The following is an 18,815-nucleotide window of genomic DNA, read 5'->3' on the forward strand; positions in this document are numbered from 1 at the left end:
AAAATGTAAACTGCTCATTTAACACTTAATACATTGAATGGTACCAGACAATTTCTTTGCAGCAAACTGTGCACAGGCTCTATATATACATGTATCGCACAGCAGGTGTGATGAAAGAACAAAACTATACACCTCTCAGTGGATCTGTATGCTAAAAATCACATTCATTGTCATATTTGCTACATTGCTAATATACAAGCTGAGTGACTTCAAATGCCATTTTGAGTTTATAAAAAATATAGCATAATGCAATGTATGAGAAGCTCTTTTTCAAGAACAATTGGGTTTGGTCATTTAAGCTCAAATATTCAAATATTTGTATGAAAATCAGCTGAAAGAAAATACGTATAAAGAAACGTTTGTACATTTCTGTTGTTCTGAACACAGAATGGAACAGTAGAGTAGTTTGAAGCACATTCAAAGCTTCATCATACATAGTGTCACATGTAATGTATCCAGTGTCAGGCTGACAGAATCCTGTGCTTCTGTGCTTGGTTCAGTCAGAGTGAAGACATGCACAAGGTCTTGGGATGGGGCTTTTCACAGAGTAAACCTCACCTCACATTCACACCAGCCAGCAGAACAAACACACAATCAGAACGTCTGAGTTCCAGATCCCCTTTCATCAAGGTCATTTTTAGCATGAAATTCAGTAGATCAGCACTCGGACTCTGATCTAGATTCTGCTTGAGTGCAAATTTTGTCAATGCCCTCAAACTGTTTTGCTTTCACTCAGCTTAATCAAATTTCACCTAAGCGAAAATGTTCGAAAGGAAAGGCCGGAGCCGTGGCAGTAACGTGCAGGTCTTCTCGGCCCCCTGCTCTCACTCAGAGAGGGCAGCTGCTGTGTGCTTCGCTGTCTGATCCGTGCAGCGTGGGCTGGGTGTACGCTCATGGATCATGCAGTCAAGTGTGTCCGTGTGCGTCCCGCCTGCTGCAGACGTCGGTTGGTCTCGGCTGGACTGGAGGACAGAGCTGCCTCCACAGCTCCTGCTTCAGAAGGTCCTGCTCGATCTACAATCAGAAAGACAATCCGCCTCCCTTCATGGCCTTCAGCAGAGGCCGTGGGCAGCTTTCCTCCTCTGTACATGGTGCAAACTGTCCCTGGCACAGAGTCCAGTGTCTTTCAGTCTTAGGTGACTAAGAGCAGACCCACAGTTACAGTCTGTCTGTCTCTCCGTTTCTCTGTCTCACCGTCTCTCCGTCTGTCTGTCAGGTGCAGCAGTCCCGGTCCAGCTGGTTCTGAGAGGAGATGAGAGAGGGGTAGGGCGTCATCTTGTCGATGTTGACATACGTGGTGTTCAGGAGGACGTAGTGCTCTCCGCTGAAGCTGGAGAAGATGGCGGAGATACGCGAGGCGAGCTCGGAGAACGTGGGCCGGCGTTCAGGTTTGGGGTGCCAGCACTCGATCATCACGTTGTAGCTGAGAGAGGAAGAGACGAGGAAGACTCAGAACTCCATTCCAGACGTAATCACAAGAACAGAAGCTTAGAGACATGGAAACAATATTAATGTGCACATTACTGTGGTTTAAATTACGGACCTTGTAGCATGGATGCTCCTTAAATTGCACACGCTAATTGCAGTGCAGTCAAAATAAATGAATAAATTAAAATTATTAATCCCAGAAAATTGTATCTCTTTCACTTAGATACACAAAAGACTCCCATCACAAAACAGTTCTTGTCCAGAGCAAAGTGCCCACACATCATGACATTCCATTCTGCTAATCTGCTGAGCAGAAGTGTAGGAGCAGCAGGATTCAGGATGAATGGAGGGAAGGTCTGTAAGATCATTCTGCACCTCCACATGGGAGGAGGTGTTCAACTCTGATATTCTTTTATTTAATAGGAGGTGGTGACCGTGACTGTATCCGTTACTCACACAATGCTGCTACTGCCTACTTTTGTGTGTGTGTGTGTGTGTGTGTGTGTGTTTGCTTGAGACTGTGATGGGGAGGTAGAGTTCAACTTCAGTAGTCTCTGTGTGTGTCTGTGTGACCATGTGCATAGTTGTTTGAGGGCTGTAAATGTTCAAGGGGAGGGAGAAAACTTCAGTAGTGTGTGTGTGTGTGTGTGTGTGTGTGTGTGTGTGTGTGTGTGTGTGTGTGAAGCTTCAGTAGTCATGTGGAGCTGAGCTGGCTGAGGTTTCTGATGTACTACTGCCAGGTCAGTGAGTCTAATGGAGTCCAACAAAGACTCTCTGTTTATACGCTCTCATTTGAAGCTAATGAGAGCACTGAGGCACACCCTCCTCTGCTTGAAGGGGTGTGTGTGGGTATGTGTGTGTGTGTGTGTGTGTGTGTGTGTGTGTGTGTGTGTGTGTGTGTGTGTGTGTGTGTGTGTGTGTGTGTGTATGTGTGTGAGTGTGTGTGTGTGTGTGTGTGTGTGTGTGTGTGTGTGTGTGTGGGTATGTGTGTGTGTATGTGTGTGTGTGTGTGGTGTGTGTGTGTGTGTGTATGTGTGTGAGTGTGTGTGAGTGTGTGTGTGTGTGTATGTGTGTGTATGTGTGTGAGTGTGTGTGTGTGTGTGTGTGTGTGTGTGTGTGTGTGGTGTGTGTGTGTGTGTGTGTGTGTGTGTGTGTATGTGTGTGAGTGTGTGTGAGTGTGTGTGTGTGTGTGTGTGTGTGTATGTGTGTGAGTGTGTGTGTGTGTGTGTGTGTGTGTGTGTGTGTGTGAGTGTGTGTGAGTGTGTGTGTGTGTGTGTGTGTGTGTGTGTGTGTGTGTGTGTGTGTGTGTGTGTGTGTGTGTGTGTGTGTGTGTGTGTGTATGTGTGTGTGTATGTGTGTGTGTGTGTGGTGTGTATGCTGCATATGCACTCACAGGGCATCAGGGCAGAACTCTGGCTGAAGCAGTCTTCGGCCTTGCAAGAGGAACACAGTGATGTCAAAGGAGTTTACATCGGAATAAGGTGGGGCACCTCGGGTCATGAGTTCCCATAGCAACACTCCAAAGGACCACTGTGCACAGAAAAAAAACAGTTGGAAATTAGCTACAGCCATCACACACGCCCCTATAAGGAAACAGCTCATTAACATTTAATATATAGTGGTTTGAGGGATGTTGAGTGTGTAGAGAGAGCACAAATATACTTTATATCACATCCCCTTCTCAGCCAAACATTGAGATCTTAGAGGACAACATGTGAGGCAGAGCAGATCTTGCAATGGCTGCTGTAACTGACATGTACGCACAGGTTTAAGGGAGACACTGAGTGATGTAGCACACTGGCCAATCAAACGTTCTGTGTAAATAGCTGAATGAGATTCTAAAGCCTCCTGAATCATATTTAAACTGCATTGAATGGGCTGCATTGAAAGTTCTTGTTAATCAGTGAAAAACAGGTGGAGTCTATAAATTAAACAAGCAGCATTTCTGTACTTATCCACCCTTTTATTGCCCAACCATCATCGCCGAGTCACATACTCAAAGACATGGAGATCAGAAGTGAATTAAATAAAGTTTGATGTAATCATCCATCAGACCCATTAAGGGATCACTGCGAGTTCTGATTTCTGAAAGGGTTGCACCACCCTCTCACGCTAAATGGATATGAACACATTAGGTACTGCTGTGGCACTAACTCACCTAAATATTATTTACAAACCACTGTGTGTTAATACAGTTATATAATCATCTGATTGTCAGTAAAATAAAGAGAAGTATATGGAACATGTGTAAATAATAAACAAATGTGTAATCTCAAAGCTGTTTAGACTCTGTGTGATGCACTCACCACGTCGGACTTGGTGGTGAACTTGTGAGTCTGCAGGCTCTCTAACGCCATCCACTTAACAGGCAGCTTCACTCCACTCTTGTTGTGCACACTGTAGTATTCTTTATCGTACACGTCTCTGGCCAGGCCAAAGTCAGCCACCTTCACCGTGTAGCTCTCATCCAGCCTGCAGGAGAGACCACGAGCGAAGCGAAGCATTTCAGAACACCACACACACTCTCAGGAACAGCACACGTGTATTTTTTGATCTCATCTTTGAAAGACGGGAATGTGTTTGCACACAGCCGTGACAGAAAATGAAAGCACATGTGAGCACGCGGGAGGCTTCTGTCCGCCGAGGCGCTGAGAGGCTTACATGCAGTTACGGGCTGCGAGGTCTCGGTGGACAAACTTCTTGCTGGCGAGATACTCCATGCCTCTCGCCACCTGCAGGCCAAAGCCCATGAGGTCCTTCACCGTGGGGCTCTGTAGGTTAACGACAACAGAGAGACCGCTCGGAATGAGGGACAACCCGTAAAAAACCTCCGACCCAAAACACCGTGCTGCCGAAGCAGGCGGGGGAGGCAGGCCGCGGGGACCGTGGCCGGACGTACGTGGCTCTCGTCCCTGATGAAGTTGCGCAGGTCTCCGTGCTTCATGTAGGGCAGCACCACCAGCGGAGAGCCCTCGCTGGGCAGGCAGATGCCCAGCAGGGAGAGCACGTTGGGGTGGCTGAAATCCTTCATGATGATGCCCTCCTTCAGGAACTGAGACACCTCCTCTATATCTGTGATACCTGCAATAACATGACGATAACATGTCTTGTGTTTTAAGTATACCAAATATCTCACCAGCCTGAGACGGCAGCTGTCTATGTTGTGTCTGCTCTGTAAAATCTTGCAGATGAGATTATACAGATGTGATATATACAGATATATCAGATGCTTATACAGATGCTTATACATTCATTAAAGGACAGTTAGACTGCACGTCTGCAAAAAACTAATATAGTACCACTTGCAGGATCCTGTAAATAACCTTTGCATGATCTCCCTGTATGTAAGCTGCATTGCTCACAAGACAATTGGCCAGGAGACATTAGAAAATTCACTTAAAATAACATCAGTCCTCACACACACATCTCACCCCTGAGAACAGCTATTTGAATGATGAGAGTTAATCTAGCGTGACATGAGGCAGCCATTAGTGGACGTATCTGGAGTCCCCCCAGTCCCCCATGTCTCCTCTTTGCTATTTTGTAGCACTTTCACATTTAAGGAAGATTAAACAGCTGTTTAGATTTTTTTTTAGTTGGAGCAAAGAAGAGTAGAAAGGGAGAACAGTTATGCTCTAGGGTGAAGTTTTGTGACAGATGGAACGGAGATGACCAATAGATCAGCACTCTGGTACTGTTCTGCACCTGATACGATTCCACTTTAATACCTGCCCTTTGCAGTACCAGCTGTGCATAAAAACTGGGTTTTGTTCAGATCTGGGTCACCAGGTTTCACCCACTTTCATTTCCCTACATCTTAAACATTCCAAGTAATATCAAGGCACTAACTCCTGTGGACCCTGTGTACATTATGAAGAATAGCTTTGCTGTAGGAGAGTTCAGCTCAGCCTCTGTGATGGACCCAACCATGAAAACAAATGTTAGTAATATGAGTGAAGGGAAGGATCATGTCATAAACCTAAACATAAATCTAAGGGCTTGGAATGACATGTAACCTGATTACAGGCAACTCTAATGTGATATTGTCACTAAACAGCCCATTCATCATCATTATCATCATTTCCATACTGTTTAAACAGCTTTAATTATACCATAATGTCTCAAAGCCAAGGAAAAAATGAAGAAGTAACAGCTTATCAGAGTTATGAAATGACAAGTCAAGAAAAAATAATTTGTGGTCTATGTTTGGGACTTTAAATGTGCAACTGTTGCTAGTTGATTTTCTTTCTCAGTGATGTACCAAGTTCTGTAGCAACACCTCATGGACCACCACACTGTACAGCCTGTGTCATGGGAGGAGACTTGTGGACAACTATGAGCCAATACACTCGTCTCGCGTGGTCTACACTTCAACATAAAACCCTGGAACATTTACAGAAACTGTAGATACCTGGGTCTGCTTATTTGTCTTGAATGAACAGTTTTAAGCATGGCAGTGATACATTACTAGATTAGTGGTTATTTTATAATGAACACACACACTCACACACTCACTCACTCACACACACACACTCACGGTTGAGGGACTTGACTGCACAGTGCTGCTTCTGGCCGTCTGGTTCGAGCAGAGTCCCGTGGAACACACAGCCAAAGTGTCCTGCCATTCACAAAGGGGGGGGGGGGGGGGGGTAAAGAGAAGCCATTAGGACATCAATCCATCAGACCTGCTCTACAGCCCCAGCGAGTGCTCACATGGAAGGTTGTGTTTCGCTGGGCTTTCCATGACCTTTCCATGACCCTGAACGATGGAGACCCCCAAGGCTGGACCAGTGTGGGGACACCACAGCAGTCCACAAGTTCTCCATTTATTCCTCCGTTTCTTTCTTGCTTTCTGGCTCTCCAACCATCTGAGACGAGGTTCTTCTTACTGGACTTTCACAACACTAATGGCACAGTAATGGTGATGACGATGGTGATGAAGACATCTCAATGATAAGGTTCCCATAATGGAGTGCTTTGTGAGATCAGACACATTAACTGCGTTGTGTTTATCACTGAGGGGTTTGGGCTGGCATAATGACCTACTGAGGCAGTTGTGTGAGAGTAAAGACTGAAACAGTGCTGCAGTCCTTTAGGTTCACGTCTCAACACCTATGACCCACTTCTTGATCTGATGTAACAAAGTTGGTATCTTATTTTCAGTGTTGCGAATAACGCCGTTAGGTAACGGCATCATTTAGTCAGTAACGGGATAATATAATTAATTACTTTTCCTGTTGTTACAACGCCGTTGACGTTACTGGTCATTAAAAGCGGTGCGTTACTATATATTGATATACTAACAGTAATCCAAGCGGACCGCTGCCCAGGCTAGTGAGGAGTAACAGATCTCGATAGGTCACAGTTGTCGGTGTAACACCTGTTTAACTTAACAATCAGTAAGCGACTGGCTAAGGCAACGTTATGGTAGCCAATCAGAGCCAGTGTTTTTATACGTGTGCCGAAGCACACCAGTGACAAACGACACAAACAGAGAAGAGGCAGAAATGGCGAGTCAGGAGCAAGCCGAAGAAAAGTTAGCATTTTCAAGGTGGCGATATAAACATTATTTAAGAAAATACTTGAAGTTCCTGAATGTCTACCAGACTGGGTATTTGATTTATTTAATTACGAATAGAGGTTTTATTGTTAAGTTTACTTCTGTGAACAAACCAGTTGTCTCAGGTTGAGAGAATTTAATTTGATAGATGTAAATGCACTTGTGTAGTGTAACTGTTTACTTTGTAACTACTTGTTTTTTTTGTTTTTTTTTATATACAAAGATTTGGGATTTTAAAAGATTTTATCCTGCACTGGTCTGTGGATGTGCAATAAATATCAAAAGTTAAACATCTTTCTGATCTACTCATTTCAACTGACCGTGAAAACTGCTTTTTCAAAAAATCCTTATTCATTGGCATATAACTTTTTTTAAACTGTAATGCAAATAGTTACTTTCCCTGGTAACTAGTTACTTTTATTATAGAGTAATTCAGTTACTAACTCAGTTACTTTTTTGAACAAGTAGTGAGTAACTATAACTAATTACTTTTTTAAAGCAACGTTCCCAACACTGCTTATTTTTGGTGATATCATTATCATCGTTCCACTTCAACAATATTTCTTGCAGTCTTATTGTCCCACTGTTTTGTAGTCAAACAAGCAAGATATTAAGTACATTAAGCCAAGTTCTCTGCATCCAAAAGTTTTTAATTTCATTTTTTCTTTTTCAATTTTTTTTTTTTTAACAAAAGAGGCTGAGTAATAATACCCAAAGGCTGAGTGGGAGTGCTCCCTAAAGCTGCCTGTGCTGTAAGTGAATAGTGAGTAAGGGTTGGGCTGTGGTGTTTTTGGGGTGATGGGTGTAATCTCCCCTCTGAGCTGCTATCACGTCCTCCCAGATGGCAGCCGAGTCAGATTACCATACGGAGCCTCGAGACAGACCAACAATGGAGTTAGGAATTTAACACGGGGGCAAATCACCACGCACCCCAACACACGCACATACACTAATGTATACACCCCAACATTCTCACACACACACACACACACACACACTAGTGTTTCCTCCCCTACTCCCCAACATTCACACACGCACACACACACTAATGTATACACCCCAACATTCACACACACACACACACACACACACACACACACACACACACACACACACACACACACACACACACACACACACACACACACACACACACACACACACACAGGGGCCTGCAGCAGGGTTAGAGGAGGTTGTAGGGAGTTGTGTTCAGTAAAGGGTAAGGGATGGGAACAGCGTGCTCTGCAGAGCCCCACACTAAATCTGCTCCAGCTGAGTTCACACCCCCACTTCTACAGAACAATGGGTAGGAGGGCAATTTTCCATGCAGATACCCCACAGTGTCGCCCCGACCAGACACGTTTTAAATGGTGTCAAATTTCCTAAAAGTTCATTTTAAAATGACTTGCCAAACTTGAAAGTGCAAATTATGTGCATCGATAATTTATGGTGTAAGATTTCATAGCACAGACATAAGAATGTTACAGTGTAATGTGCCAGTGACACTGTGTGTGGCGTGTGCAAAGATATTCATACATACACATGCAGGACACTAAACGATCATGCATGACTAGTCATACTTGATTTAGTGCACACACACACGTATGTTGTCTCACCTCTCCCGATGACCTCGCTGACGTGGAGGAGCAGGTCTTCTCTGGCGATGACCACGTGCTGCACCTCCTTCAGCAGCTCCGGGTGCAGACTGCCCAGGTCGACAGGAGCAGGAGCAGGCAGGAGAGGAGAGGCCAGGTCTCCTTCTGCCACCCCCAGCATGGGCGACAGGTCCAGGTGCATGTGGGGATACAGGGCAGGGCGACACGACTCGCTCTGGGATGTCGGCAAGCTCTGGTCTGCGAAACGACGGGGCCAAAAGGTCAAAGGTCAAACGCAGGCTCATTAAAGCTGGAGACTACAAGATTGATCTAAATGAACACGGTCAGTAGGAGGTCAGGTAATTACAACAACTACAAAGTGGGAGGGAACCTGAAACCGGGCTTTACAGATGAGAGGCTGAAGGAGAGAGTCTTTTACTCCACTGAGAAATGAAGCAGAGAGCGAGGGAGAAGGCTGAGGACCGGGGAGGAGGAAGAGGAGGAGGAGGAGAGGAGCTGAGGGCAAAGGTCAGGACAAACTGTGTGTGCTGAGCTCTAGAAAGATCGCTCCCTGTGCCAGAATGATAGAAGCAGCAAAAACTGTTCACAGATCAGCATGAAAGGGCGATTTTTAATTTGAGCAGGAAGCAGCGAGGAAGCAGAACGTACCCTCAAGCAAAGTGGTTCTATAGTCCAGAGACTCGTGAGACACCATTTCATTAGTGGGACTGACGCTCCTCGCGTTTGCCAGCATGTCCAAGTGAGGAATGTGAGCGCGGCCGTCATACCAAACCATCCGCTCAGATACATCTACACGCACATGGGGGGGAGGGCAGTAGGAGAGGGAGAGAGACAAAGTGAGGGATAAAGGGAGATGAAAGTGAGAGTAAAAGAGAGATGGGGAGAAGGAAAGGAGAAGGGAGAGAGAGACAAAGAGGTTAAACACAGAAACCAAGGCCGTTTCCCCTGCATGCTCATACAGTGCCAGTCTAGCCCCGCCCAGAAAGCGTTTGCTGTCCCTCCTCCTGCTGAATGAGACACAGTATTATCAGAGCATCTCTGCAGCACACAAGGCCCTTTAAAGGCGGCCACGTGTTCTCATTCAGAACTAATCACAATGATTTATGAAGCTGACGTCCAGCAACAAAACTGCAGTTTGAGCCACAAGTGGGTCGTCCCTGGCAAAGAAGAAGAGCACGCACACACACACACACACACACACACACACACACACACACACACACACACACACACACACACACACACACACACACTTGCATACCATCAATGTGCTTCTTCCTCTTGATCCAGGCAAACAGTGCAAGCGGCATGAGCAGCAGGAGGGACACACACACCACACCAGTGACCAGCGGCCTGTAGTCCTGCTCCTGCGCCAGAACTACACGTCCCAGAATCACAGAGGATGAGGCCTGCATCCACTGAAACAGACACACACACACTTTTGTTACATGCTCATAACTGTGGTTCATTATTAGCTAAATGATTATTTAAATGAATATTATGAGTGAATGATATTATCAAACGTGAATGATAAACTCAACAGTACAGAACATGTATAGTTGAACAGATTTCCTTTCTATTGCTGTTCTTCACACTGGTAGCGATGCGTTTATATTGTAATCCTGGAGGGCCAAAGCACTTAAGTGATTGGCCCATTCCAACACACTTGAATATTAATAACCAGTGTCTTCGAAACAGAGCAGGATAAACCCCCCCTCCCACCCAAATACACAGTGACCCCTGACCTCTAGAACCCACAGAGGTTTTATTTTATGTTCAGGCCGGGCATGTTCCAGTCCTGAAGATGGACCAGGTCAGCCCTCAATCTAACACATCTGAACCTTTAAGTCAAGGAAGCACCTGTGCAGATGGACCTGAACTGGGCTGGCAGCACTAGTTTCAACATCCGTTCATCTCTCGCCACATGCTGTGGACACACTCACTCACTCTGACATAATCACGAGTGGTCAATGGCGTACACATGGCAGGGAAATTGAATCAGAGTAGCAGAGCCACTTCGGTGTGGAGGAGAGGGTTATTAAGTGAGCTTTCTCTCGCTGTGTCGGGGTCAGATTAGTGCCGGATGCCACACATACACACACACACACACACACACACACAGGCCGTCTCACTCTGAGAGATAAGCACTCTGTCAGTGTTAGACTCGTCGGATCAAGATAATCTGGGCCCGGTGGCCAGACGAGGAACTGTGCTTAATGCTGGTGGGAGCTGACGGTGGCTGGAGAGGAAATGTAAGGTGTCTTATCAGTGTTGGGTTCTGCTTCATAAAATAACAATAAAAGGGCAGAAAGAGGATTAATCCTATCTAATATGATCCTGCACAACAAGGCCTATGAGAAAATGTGACCGCAGACCTAATCAGGCAATCACATCCTGCTACTGCTCAGGTAGGGTAAGGGGTGGAGTGGGGTGAAGAGAGAGAGAGAGAGAGAGAGAGAGAGAGAATGAACAGAGTGCTTCTCTGACCTCCACCTCCAGCTCACTGGTGGCAGTCTGGAGCTCGGAGGGCACGGTACACTCCAGAGTGTTCCCCACCAGGGTGACACTCTCACAGGAGCGGTTAGACACGCGCAACACCTCTCCCTTCACAGCCTCCACATCCACACGAGGAACCTGCACACACACACACACACACACACACACACACACACACAGATGCAGAGAGACAGTTAGTCACGGAGAGACGAGAGGAAAGAGGAAAAGGGAGGGAGATTTGAGATATGAACAACTGCACCGGACTCAGTATTTACGATTAACTTCTGCCCTAAAACTGATCTGCTAATTGAAATAACTACATAAACACCCGCAGATTTAAGGAAGGGGATGAGAGTGACAGAGCAGGAGAGTAAACAAGCAAGAGAGAGAGAGAGAGAGAGAGAGAGAGAGAGAGAGAGAGAGAGAGAGTGTGTGTAGAAGGCAATAAAGAGAATGATCACATTCCTTGCCTGACAGCCTGGGCTTTACAGATTGGACACACAGTTCACTTCTGCACCTGTTCCCACATAGTACAGATCAGCCAATAGGAACAGACACACACGCACACATGCGCCTCTTTTATTTCTCATAATTTCTTATGCAGTTCAAAAAGCGATCCGTCATAATGTAATTCTCATAGAATAGGAGGCATTCCCCTTATTTGGGTTCCAGGCATATTTACAATCACTGAGGTGCTAAAAATAAAATAACTAATTTTATTTTCTTTTATAAATATCTAGAAGCAAAATGGACAAAACTAATAGCATGGCAATGTGCACAAAATAGACGTGAACTGCTAAATGCATCTAGGCAATGCATGTGTGCATGTACGTGTGTGCATACATGGAAAAAGAATACTGTGACTGGAAGAGACTTGAGGTCTCACATTAGAATGAAACAGATCTCACGCAACCCCCTAGACACACACACACACACACACACACACACACACACACTCAACAGCTGCACTTGACTACTGAATGACAGACCTAGAAAAAAAAAAGCTGTGTGTCATTGTTAAAATTGTTCAGTTTTTTACCCAGTTTCCCTTGCTAATGCAAAGGATCTCACCATTAATGTGTGAAAGGCTGGGAGCGTTAGGTGCTCAGAACAATGAGGCTGATGGAGAGAATATGGAGGGGAGAGCGTGAGGAGAACTGCAGGGGAAACACACCCCTCAACTTCCTGTTTGGTCTCACTATTGTTTCCTTCCACTTCACTGAGTGCAGAGAAACAAGCTGCATTTGTCTACATGTGTGGTTGTGTGTATCCATGTAACGCCACGTTATTAAGAATGTGATGGTAAAGCAAACCTTGTGTGTGTGTGTGTGTGTGTGTGTGTGTGTGTGTGTGTGTGTGTGTGGAGCTTTTAAGTCTGCAGATTCCCTGGGGGCAGCCGGTGGCGTGTGTCTGACCCTCTTACCTTGATCTCCAGCACACTCTTACTGCCTCTGGGGGTGAGCGTGGGCTTCTGAAACTCCTCAAACTTGGGGTCCTCCACGTAGGTCAGATCATACTGCTGCGTGGAGAAGCCGTCGAGCATGAACTTCATCTTGGTTGCGACCGGAGGCTGGACGTTCAGGCCTTTCAGGGAGGGAGTGATGCAGACGATGGCCAGCTTGTCTTCACCCTGCGTGCAGGTCTGAGTGTGGAAAGCACAAATGTTCACGTCAGGCTACGTCCTCTGGTCCTGTGCCCAAACCCTGCGCAAAACCCTCTCACTCTTCACGTCAGCGTACGTCAGCACACACAAATTCAGTTCTTTTGCAAAGCAACGTGTTCTACAGATATTTGGCATTCAGAACTTTCTGCAGTGTCGCTCAACTGAAATGTGTCCTTTACATTTTAATGGAGACTCATAGCAGCTCTTGGTGATAACTCACTGGGCCAGTACAAGAGCTGACATTTATTAGTCCGCCTAGAAGACACTGCAGTCAGATGGTGGGCTTCATTTACAACTCAAAGGAAGAGTCATACCAGAGCACCAGCTCCTGCCCAAAGCGTGCTGCTCTGACATTTTGACATTTTTCATACCGACTTCATATAAGGGAGCCTCAGGATACTTCTGCACACGGCACACATTCCACAGCCACCGAAGTGCCCAACGCTCACAGGTTACCAAAATAATGCTGCATTAAATCAAACATGCAATATGCAGTACAGTGGAACCATATGAGCCATTTTGCTTCGGCTGTGTCAGCATGCAGTATATAATGTTCAGGAAAAGTGAACAGGGCTCCTTTGTGATTGTGGGGGTCTGAATCCGCGCATTGTGTGAGTTAGGACTCGGAGGCCCAGCAGATGCCAGTGATGACTCCATCTCTTGGCAGCTCTCTCCAGCCCATCGTGTCTCCTATCTGTGTCCCCTCGGCCCCGTAAGTGCCCTGGACAGTGAGTGGCTGTTTTGCTTTAGGACTGTCTTCTACCCCATCTGTCCTCCTTGATGTAAATGCTTGTGTTCGTGATGCAGCCCTGGAGCATGAAACACATCCCTGAAACTTTGATGGAGTTATTTACAAATACGTGGGTCGAGTGATGTCTGCTCTTAAACAGTTGCAAGGTTTCAATCTAGTTCTCTGGGTATAGTTGCAGTTTCTGCCTTCTCTGGGTATTCCACTTAAGTTCTCTTGATCCACCCACTGATGGACACACTATATGGACAAACATCCTACTATATATGGACACTTTATTGGGGAACTCCTTTTACTCAATGAATAAAGGCGTTTCTTTCTGTTCCATTGCCACAAAAAAAAATCACCTAGCCAATGTGCCTTTACAAACATTTATGAAAGAAAGAGTCTTTCTAAAGAGCAGAATTCAACCTTGGTACTGTAATAGGATGCCCCTGTTGCACAACGTCAGATGTCAATAATAGTTTTTTTCTCCAAGATATTTCGCCATCAACACTGAGTGAATGTGTTGAAAGGTGGAAGCATTTAGGAACCACAGCGACACAAAGTGCCAACCCACGAGGGTGGCTGGTACCTCACTGCAATATGCGAACTGTCAAGTTTGGTGGATGAGGGATAACAATTTGGGGTTGTTTTTTCAAGGTTTGTTATAGGTTACACAGTTCCAGTCAAGGGAACATTTAATGCTTCAGCTTACCAAGATGTTTTGGACAAATGTACACTTCCAACTCTGTGGGAACAGTCTGGGGAAGGACCTTTTCTGCTCCAGCATGACTGTGCCCCAGTGTACTAAGCAAGGTCCATAAAAGCATGGCTGGGTGAGTTTGGTGTGGAAGACTGTGATAGGCCCCACAGAGCCCTGACCTCTACCCCACTCAACACCTCAGGGATAAACAGAGTCTGTGACCCAGGCCCTCTCGTCCAACAACAACGTCTGAACTCACAAATGCGCTTCTGGTTGAATGAGCAAAAATTCCCACAGGCACACTCTGAAATCCTGTAGAAAGTCTTCCCAGAATATTGGATTTTCTTCTACAGTTCTCTGGATCTTCTGCAGTTCTCCAGGTCTTCTGCAGTTCTCTGGGTCTAGTCCTATAACTGTGATTGGTGGATCTGTGGTGACTGCCTACAAACAACTTTGTTACTCTGGTGAGTAAACTCCACACCAGACCATGGCAAATATTTGCTGTGTGGTCAAAACTACTGATGTAGCATACTTATCTACTGCACCAGAGACAAACATGACCCTGAGTTACGAACATAAAAAAGATTATTAGACAGAAAGTACAAGACCAGTGAAGAAAAAAAAGTAAAACATGTTTCAGGAGTATTACAAATCCCTTCATGGTAAAGATGTGTTCTGATATAAGGCTGATATAAGTTCGGATATATTGTGTCACAGTGTTAAAGTCATGTAAGCTGCCAGGTCATGGTTTCTCCTGTGTCTCATATATGCCCAGAATAGCCACAGTTCTGAAATAAGCTGAGCCTCGTTTAATGTGGTGGCTACTTCCTGTCAACAGTTTCCCCCCATCCTTCCTTGCCAGTTCACGATTGTGCAATATCGCAGATGGAGAGCAAACCTACAGCTGGCCCCGTTCTCATGAAAACACAGGAAAGTCGTAGAACTGTCAATACAAATGAACAAGGTGTATAGGTACTGGAATGGTTTAAAACTTTACAAATTGGTTGTAAAATGGTTTAAACCAGTGTTTAGTATGATTTACTGAGGAGCCATAATCTAGTGGGGTGACATGAACAAGAACCAAACTGATTGATTTCACTGATAAAAACAGTGTTAAACGTCTTGAATTAGATTGTCACTTAAATATTTTTAATACTGGTAGACAGAAAAGGAAGAATGTAACCGAGACAAGGCAAAATTAAGCAGATTCTCTTACAGATACTCTCAGAACATGTTCCTTAAGAAATACCATTACAGCACTAGAACAACGGTCAGTATAACAGAGCATATAAACAGCACCAACTGAAGCATGTCATCTTTAACTGCAGAGGTCGAAGAGACACATTCAAATCAGTGTCTTGAAACAGGCAGAAATGCTATGTACACAAGCACCACTTCTTTAACATCAAAGATATCCATCATGAAGATGTCCTGTGGAGGGGATAAGAGAAAATGGGATCCAGACGACCAAACGACCTTTTGACCACTATTATTGCGGACAGGAATAAGAGACAGTTGCGCCACATGTCGCTCATGAAGAAGTGAGTGGAGAAAGTGCTGTGTGTGTGATCTTGAGCCATTTTGATTCCTTAAAACAGGTGGTCCTTCACTTATTTGCACTCGATTAAAGGCCGAGAAGAAACACGTACTCATCACACTCAAATGCATCTGAGGGCATTCACAAACCTTCTATGTAGCGCAAATAAGCAGGATGTGCTCGTTTCCACGTCAAGACCCGGAAGGAAGCAAAGTCTCCTGTGTTTTTAAGTTCTTTCTCTTCCAGATGATGCCAGCAGTTAGCAACATGCTGGAGCCTGTAAAAAATGTCTTTTATGTTGGTGGGAAAGTGAGACTAGATGAGCTCAGGATTTAGCCGAGATGGCAGTAGCAGATATGGGAGAGAGATTTCACCCCCCACTGATTTTGCTGAAGTCCATGATTCTGCTCCTTTACTCTCACTCAGTTTTGTCTCTGGGGGATTCTCCTGTGTGTGATTATGATAGGATGCAAAGCTCATTGATGGTTTGTGAGGATCCACAGAGCTCCTGTTCTCCAGATGCACGAGAGGTTTGTCAGTGACCAGAACAAGGCTCCAGCCCACAAGAAAGAAACCCGAGACTCCAAACCGCATTTCTGTTTCCGCCATCGTTGAAGCGACCTCAGCATAAAGCATGACAGGTCTCCTCAGGTTACGCCACTGAGGCAGACTTAGTGCAACTCAGACTCAAGGCAGGAAAAGCTTTTCTTTCACACAGCTTCCCAATAAAAGCACAAAAAACAATAATCCACTTGTTCTTTCAGGAGGGGAGTACTGGACCTCGATGTTTATGGTTTAGGAATTTACAGAGCAACAGCTGGGAAGCCAATCTAATTCCTTCAAATGAATATCACAGCTACTATAGCATGGAATTAAAAAATACATTATTCTTATTCTGTGTTGTTTAGGATCAGTATCTAATGCATCTCATCATAAATACCAATGACTGGACTTGTAGAACTATTTTGTATTAAAAGATGCCTCCTCTGTATGATTATGTGTACCTCTTCAAACTTTTTTGTACAATTGTGTGCAAATTACTTAGTATAAGCTCACAATTCGTGCTATAGTTGGACTGGTGTGGTATGTCAAAGTGCATTTTAGCGCTTTATATCACCTTGAGAAGCTGCAGAGATCCTGTGAGACACTGGTGAGATATGAGGAGAACAAACAGGTTGTGCTCCACACTGGGAGCTGAAGGTGCTGACTGGGTGGAGAGCTACGTGTGGCTTTTCCATCTGCGCTCCACATCTGCAGCTCCTGCACGTTCTTCTCCTTCACGCTAGGAGCTCTTTCCCCAACACTGGGATTGATGACTATAGCACCTGGGAGACGTGGGCCATGGGGGGTTTGATGGTGTGTGGGTGCAGTGAAACACGCACTCACCACGTAAACCTCTTTGTCCTTGTTGAAGGGAGGACCAGTGAGGACCATCTGAGGCTGCATGGCTGAGTGGAGGTAGACGCCCGCCGCTATTACTGTGCTGCCTCCGCTGTAGGCATGTACACACACACACACACACACACACACACACACACACACACACACACACACACACACACCGCTATTACTGTGCTGCCTCCGCTGTAGGCATGTACACACACACACACACACACACACACACACACACACACACACACACACACACACACACACACACACCGCTATTACTGTGCTGCCTCCGCTGTAGGCATGTACACACACACACACACACACACCGCTTTTACTGTGCTGCCTCCGCTGTAGGCATGTACACACACACACACACACACACACACACACACACACACACACACACACACACACACACACACACACACACACTGCTATTACTGTGCTGCCTCCGCTGTAGGCATGTACACACACACACACACACACACACACACACCTATTACTGTGCTGCCTCCGCTGTAGGCATGTACACATAAACACGCACACATAAATGCATAGAACAAACATGCTGTCAGATGCACTCTAAACATGTACACACACATACGCGCATACACACATTTCTTGTCACCCCTCCACCACCACATGACTAATTTATCCACCTGTTCCTTCCCATCTATGGTCAGCTATTTGCTTTGCCAGTTTTTATCCTGTCTTTTACACCCACTCTTTCTTAAATAGATGTCTGTCTGCCCAATCTCCTCTCATGAAATTCATTTAATCCCACATTCAAGTGCAATTTAATGAACTCCCCTATCCACTATGACACTTGAAGACGCATTTGCATCTTTGCACCATGTGAATATGACTGATGGGAAATGCTCGACATATAAGAGTGTAAGAATGATTGATGTTATGAATCAGTATGTAAATGGTTATGTTATGAATTTTTAAAGCTTAACTAATTACACTCATTGCTGCTTCTTGCATTCAGAGCTCTATCTTTGAAATTGAACAATAATGTAACAGGGTGAAAAAAGACCTGCTCCTGTCTTTTATGAAATTCACTGTCGTCGATGCATCATTGATGTTCTAAAATGTCACTGAAATGCCAGCCTGTGTGGGAGTGTCTGCAGCGGGAGTGGAGTGTGGGCTCCACCTGATGAAGGAGCGTGTGGGTTGGACCCGGTGGATGAGAGGGTCCTCATTGTAGGTGTAGTTGGCAGGAGCTTCACGTATCACTCCATCCATATGCAGCTTCACCCTGTGCTGGGAGGGCGAGTCTTGAGTCGGAGTCTGACACGTCAGCATGTTGGCCGATTCACTGGACGCAACACACACATACACACACACACACACACACACACAAAACGATGTTTGCCAAAACTTGCCCAAATCGTTAGTAACTAGAACTTCAACAAAGCAGGAGACACCTGCACCCCACAATTATACTGATGTAGTAACAAATGACTCCTGCTCATCATGTCTGATGTTATTACCCGTTTCTGTGTGTGCAGATGTGTGACTCACCTCTGAAGCTCACAGGTAGAACTTCCAATTGTAACCTTCCTTGAGCTTCCACTGTTTAGGTAGGAGCCCCTGATGGTCAGCCTGGTTCCCCCAGATTTGGGTCCAAACTCAGGGAAGATTCCTTTAATCACAGGGTTCTGGAGAGGCAAAATTAAGATAGTCA

General features: G+C 45.4%; 1 protein-coding gene across 2 annotated transcripts in view; it reads right to left on the reverse strand.

Moving 5' to 3' along the window:
- Window positions 1-425: 425 nt before the first annotated feature.
- The window catches only part of LOC143527072 (hepatocyte growth factor receptor-like), a 37,660-nt gene continuing 19,270 nt past the window's right edge, over window positions 426-18,815 (reverse strand). For both annotated transcript variants that reach the window (XM_077021992.1, XM_077021993.1), the window contains 14 exons: window positions 18,653-18,789; window positions 18,282-18,446; window positions 17,120-17,225; window positions 12,524-12,742; window positions 11,092-11,238; window positions 9,866-10,022; window positions 9,253-9,393; window positions 8,605-8,841; window positions 5,966-6,046; window positions 4,328-4,509; window positions 4,090-4,199; window positions 3,735-3,900; window positions 2,822-2,958; window positions 426-1,423 (listed from right to left, as the gene is read on the reverse strand). In XM_077021992.1, coding sequence (XP_076878107.1) covers window positions 1,213-1,423; window positions 2,822-2,958; window positions 3,735-3,900; window positions 4,090-4,199; window positions 4,328-4,509; window positions 5,966-6,046; window positions 8,605-8,841; window positions 9,253-9,393; window positions 9,866-10,022; window positions 11,092-11,238; window positions 12,524-12,742; window positions 17,120-17,225; window positions 18,282-18,446; window positions 18,653-18,789 — 2,196 coding nt within the window. In that variant the 3' untranslated portion in view covers window positions 426-1,212. The remainder of the gene's footprint in view (window positions 1,424-2,821; window positions 2,959-3,734; window positions 3,901-4,089; window positions 4,200-4,327; window positions 4,510-5,965; window positions 6,047-8,604; window positions 8,842-9,252; window positions 9,394-9,865; window positions 10,023-11,091; window positions 11,239-12,523; window positions 12,743-17,119; window positions 17,226-18,281; window positions 18,447-18,652; window positions 18,790-18,815) is intronic.

This window comes from Brachyhypopomus gauderio, chromosome 11 (assembly GCF_052324685.1).
Source record: "Brachyhypopomus gauderio isolate BG-103 chromosome 11, BGAUD_0.2, whole genome shotgun sequence".
NCBI lineage: Eukaryota > Metazoa > Chordata > Actinopteri > Gymnotiformes > Hypopomidae > Brachyhypopomus > Brachyhypopomus gauderio.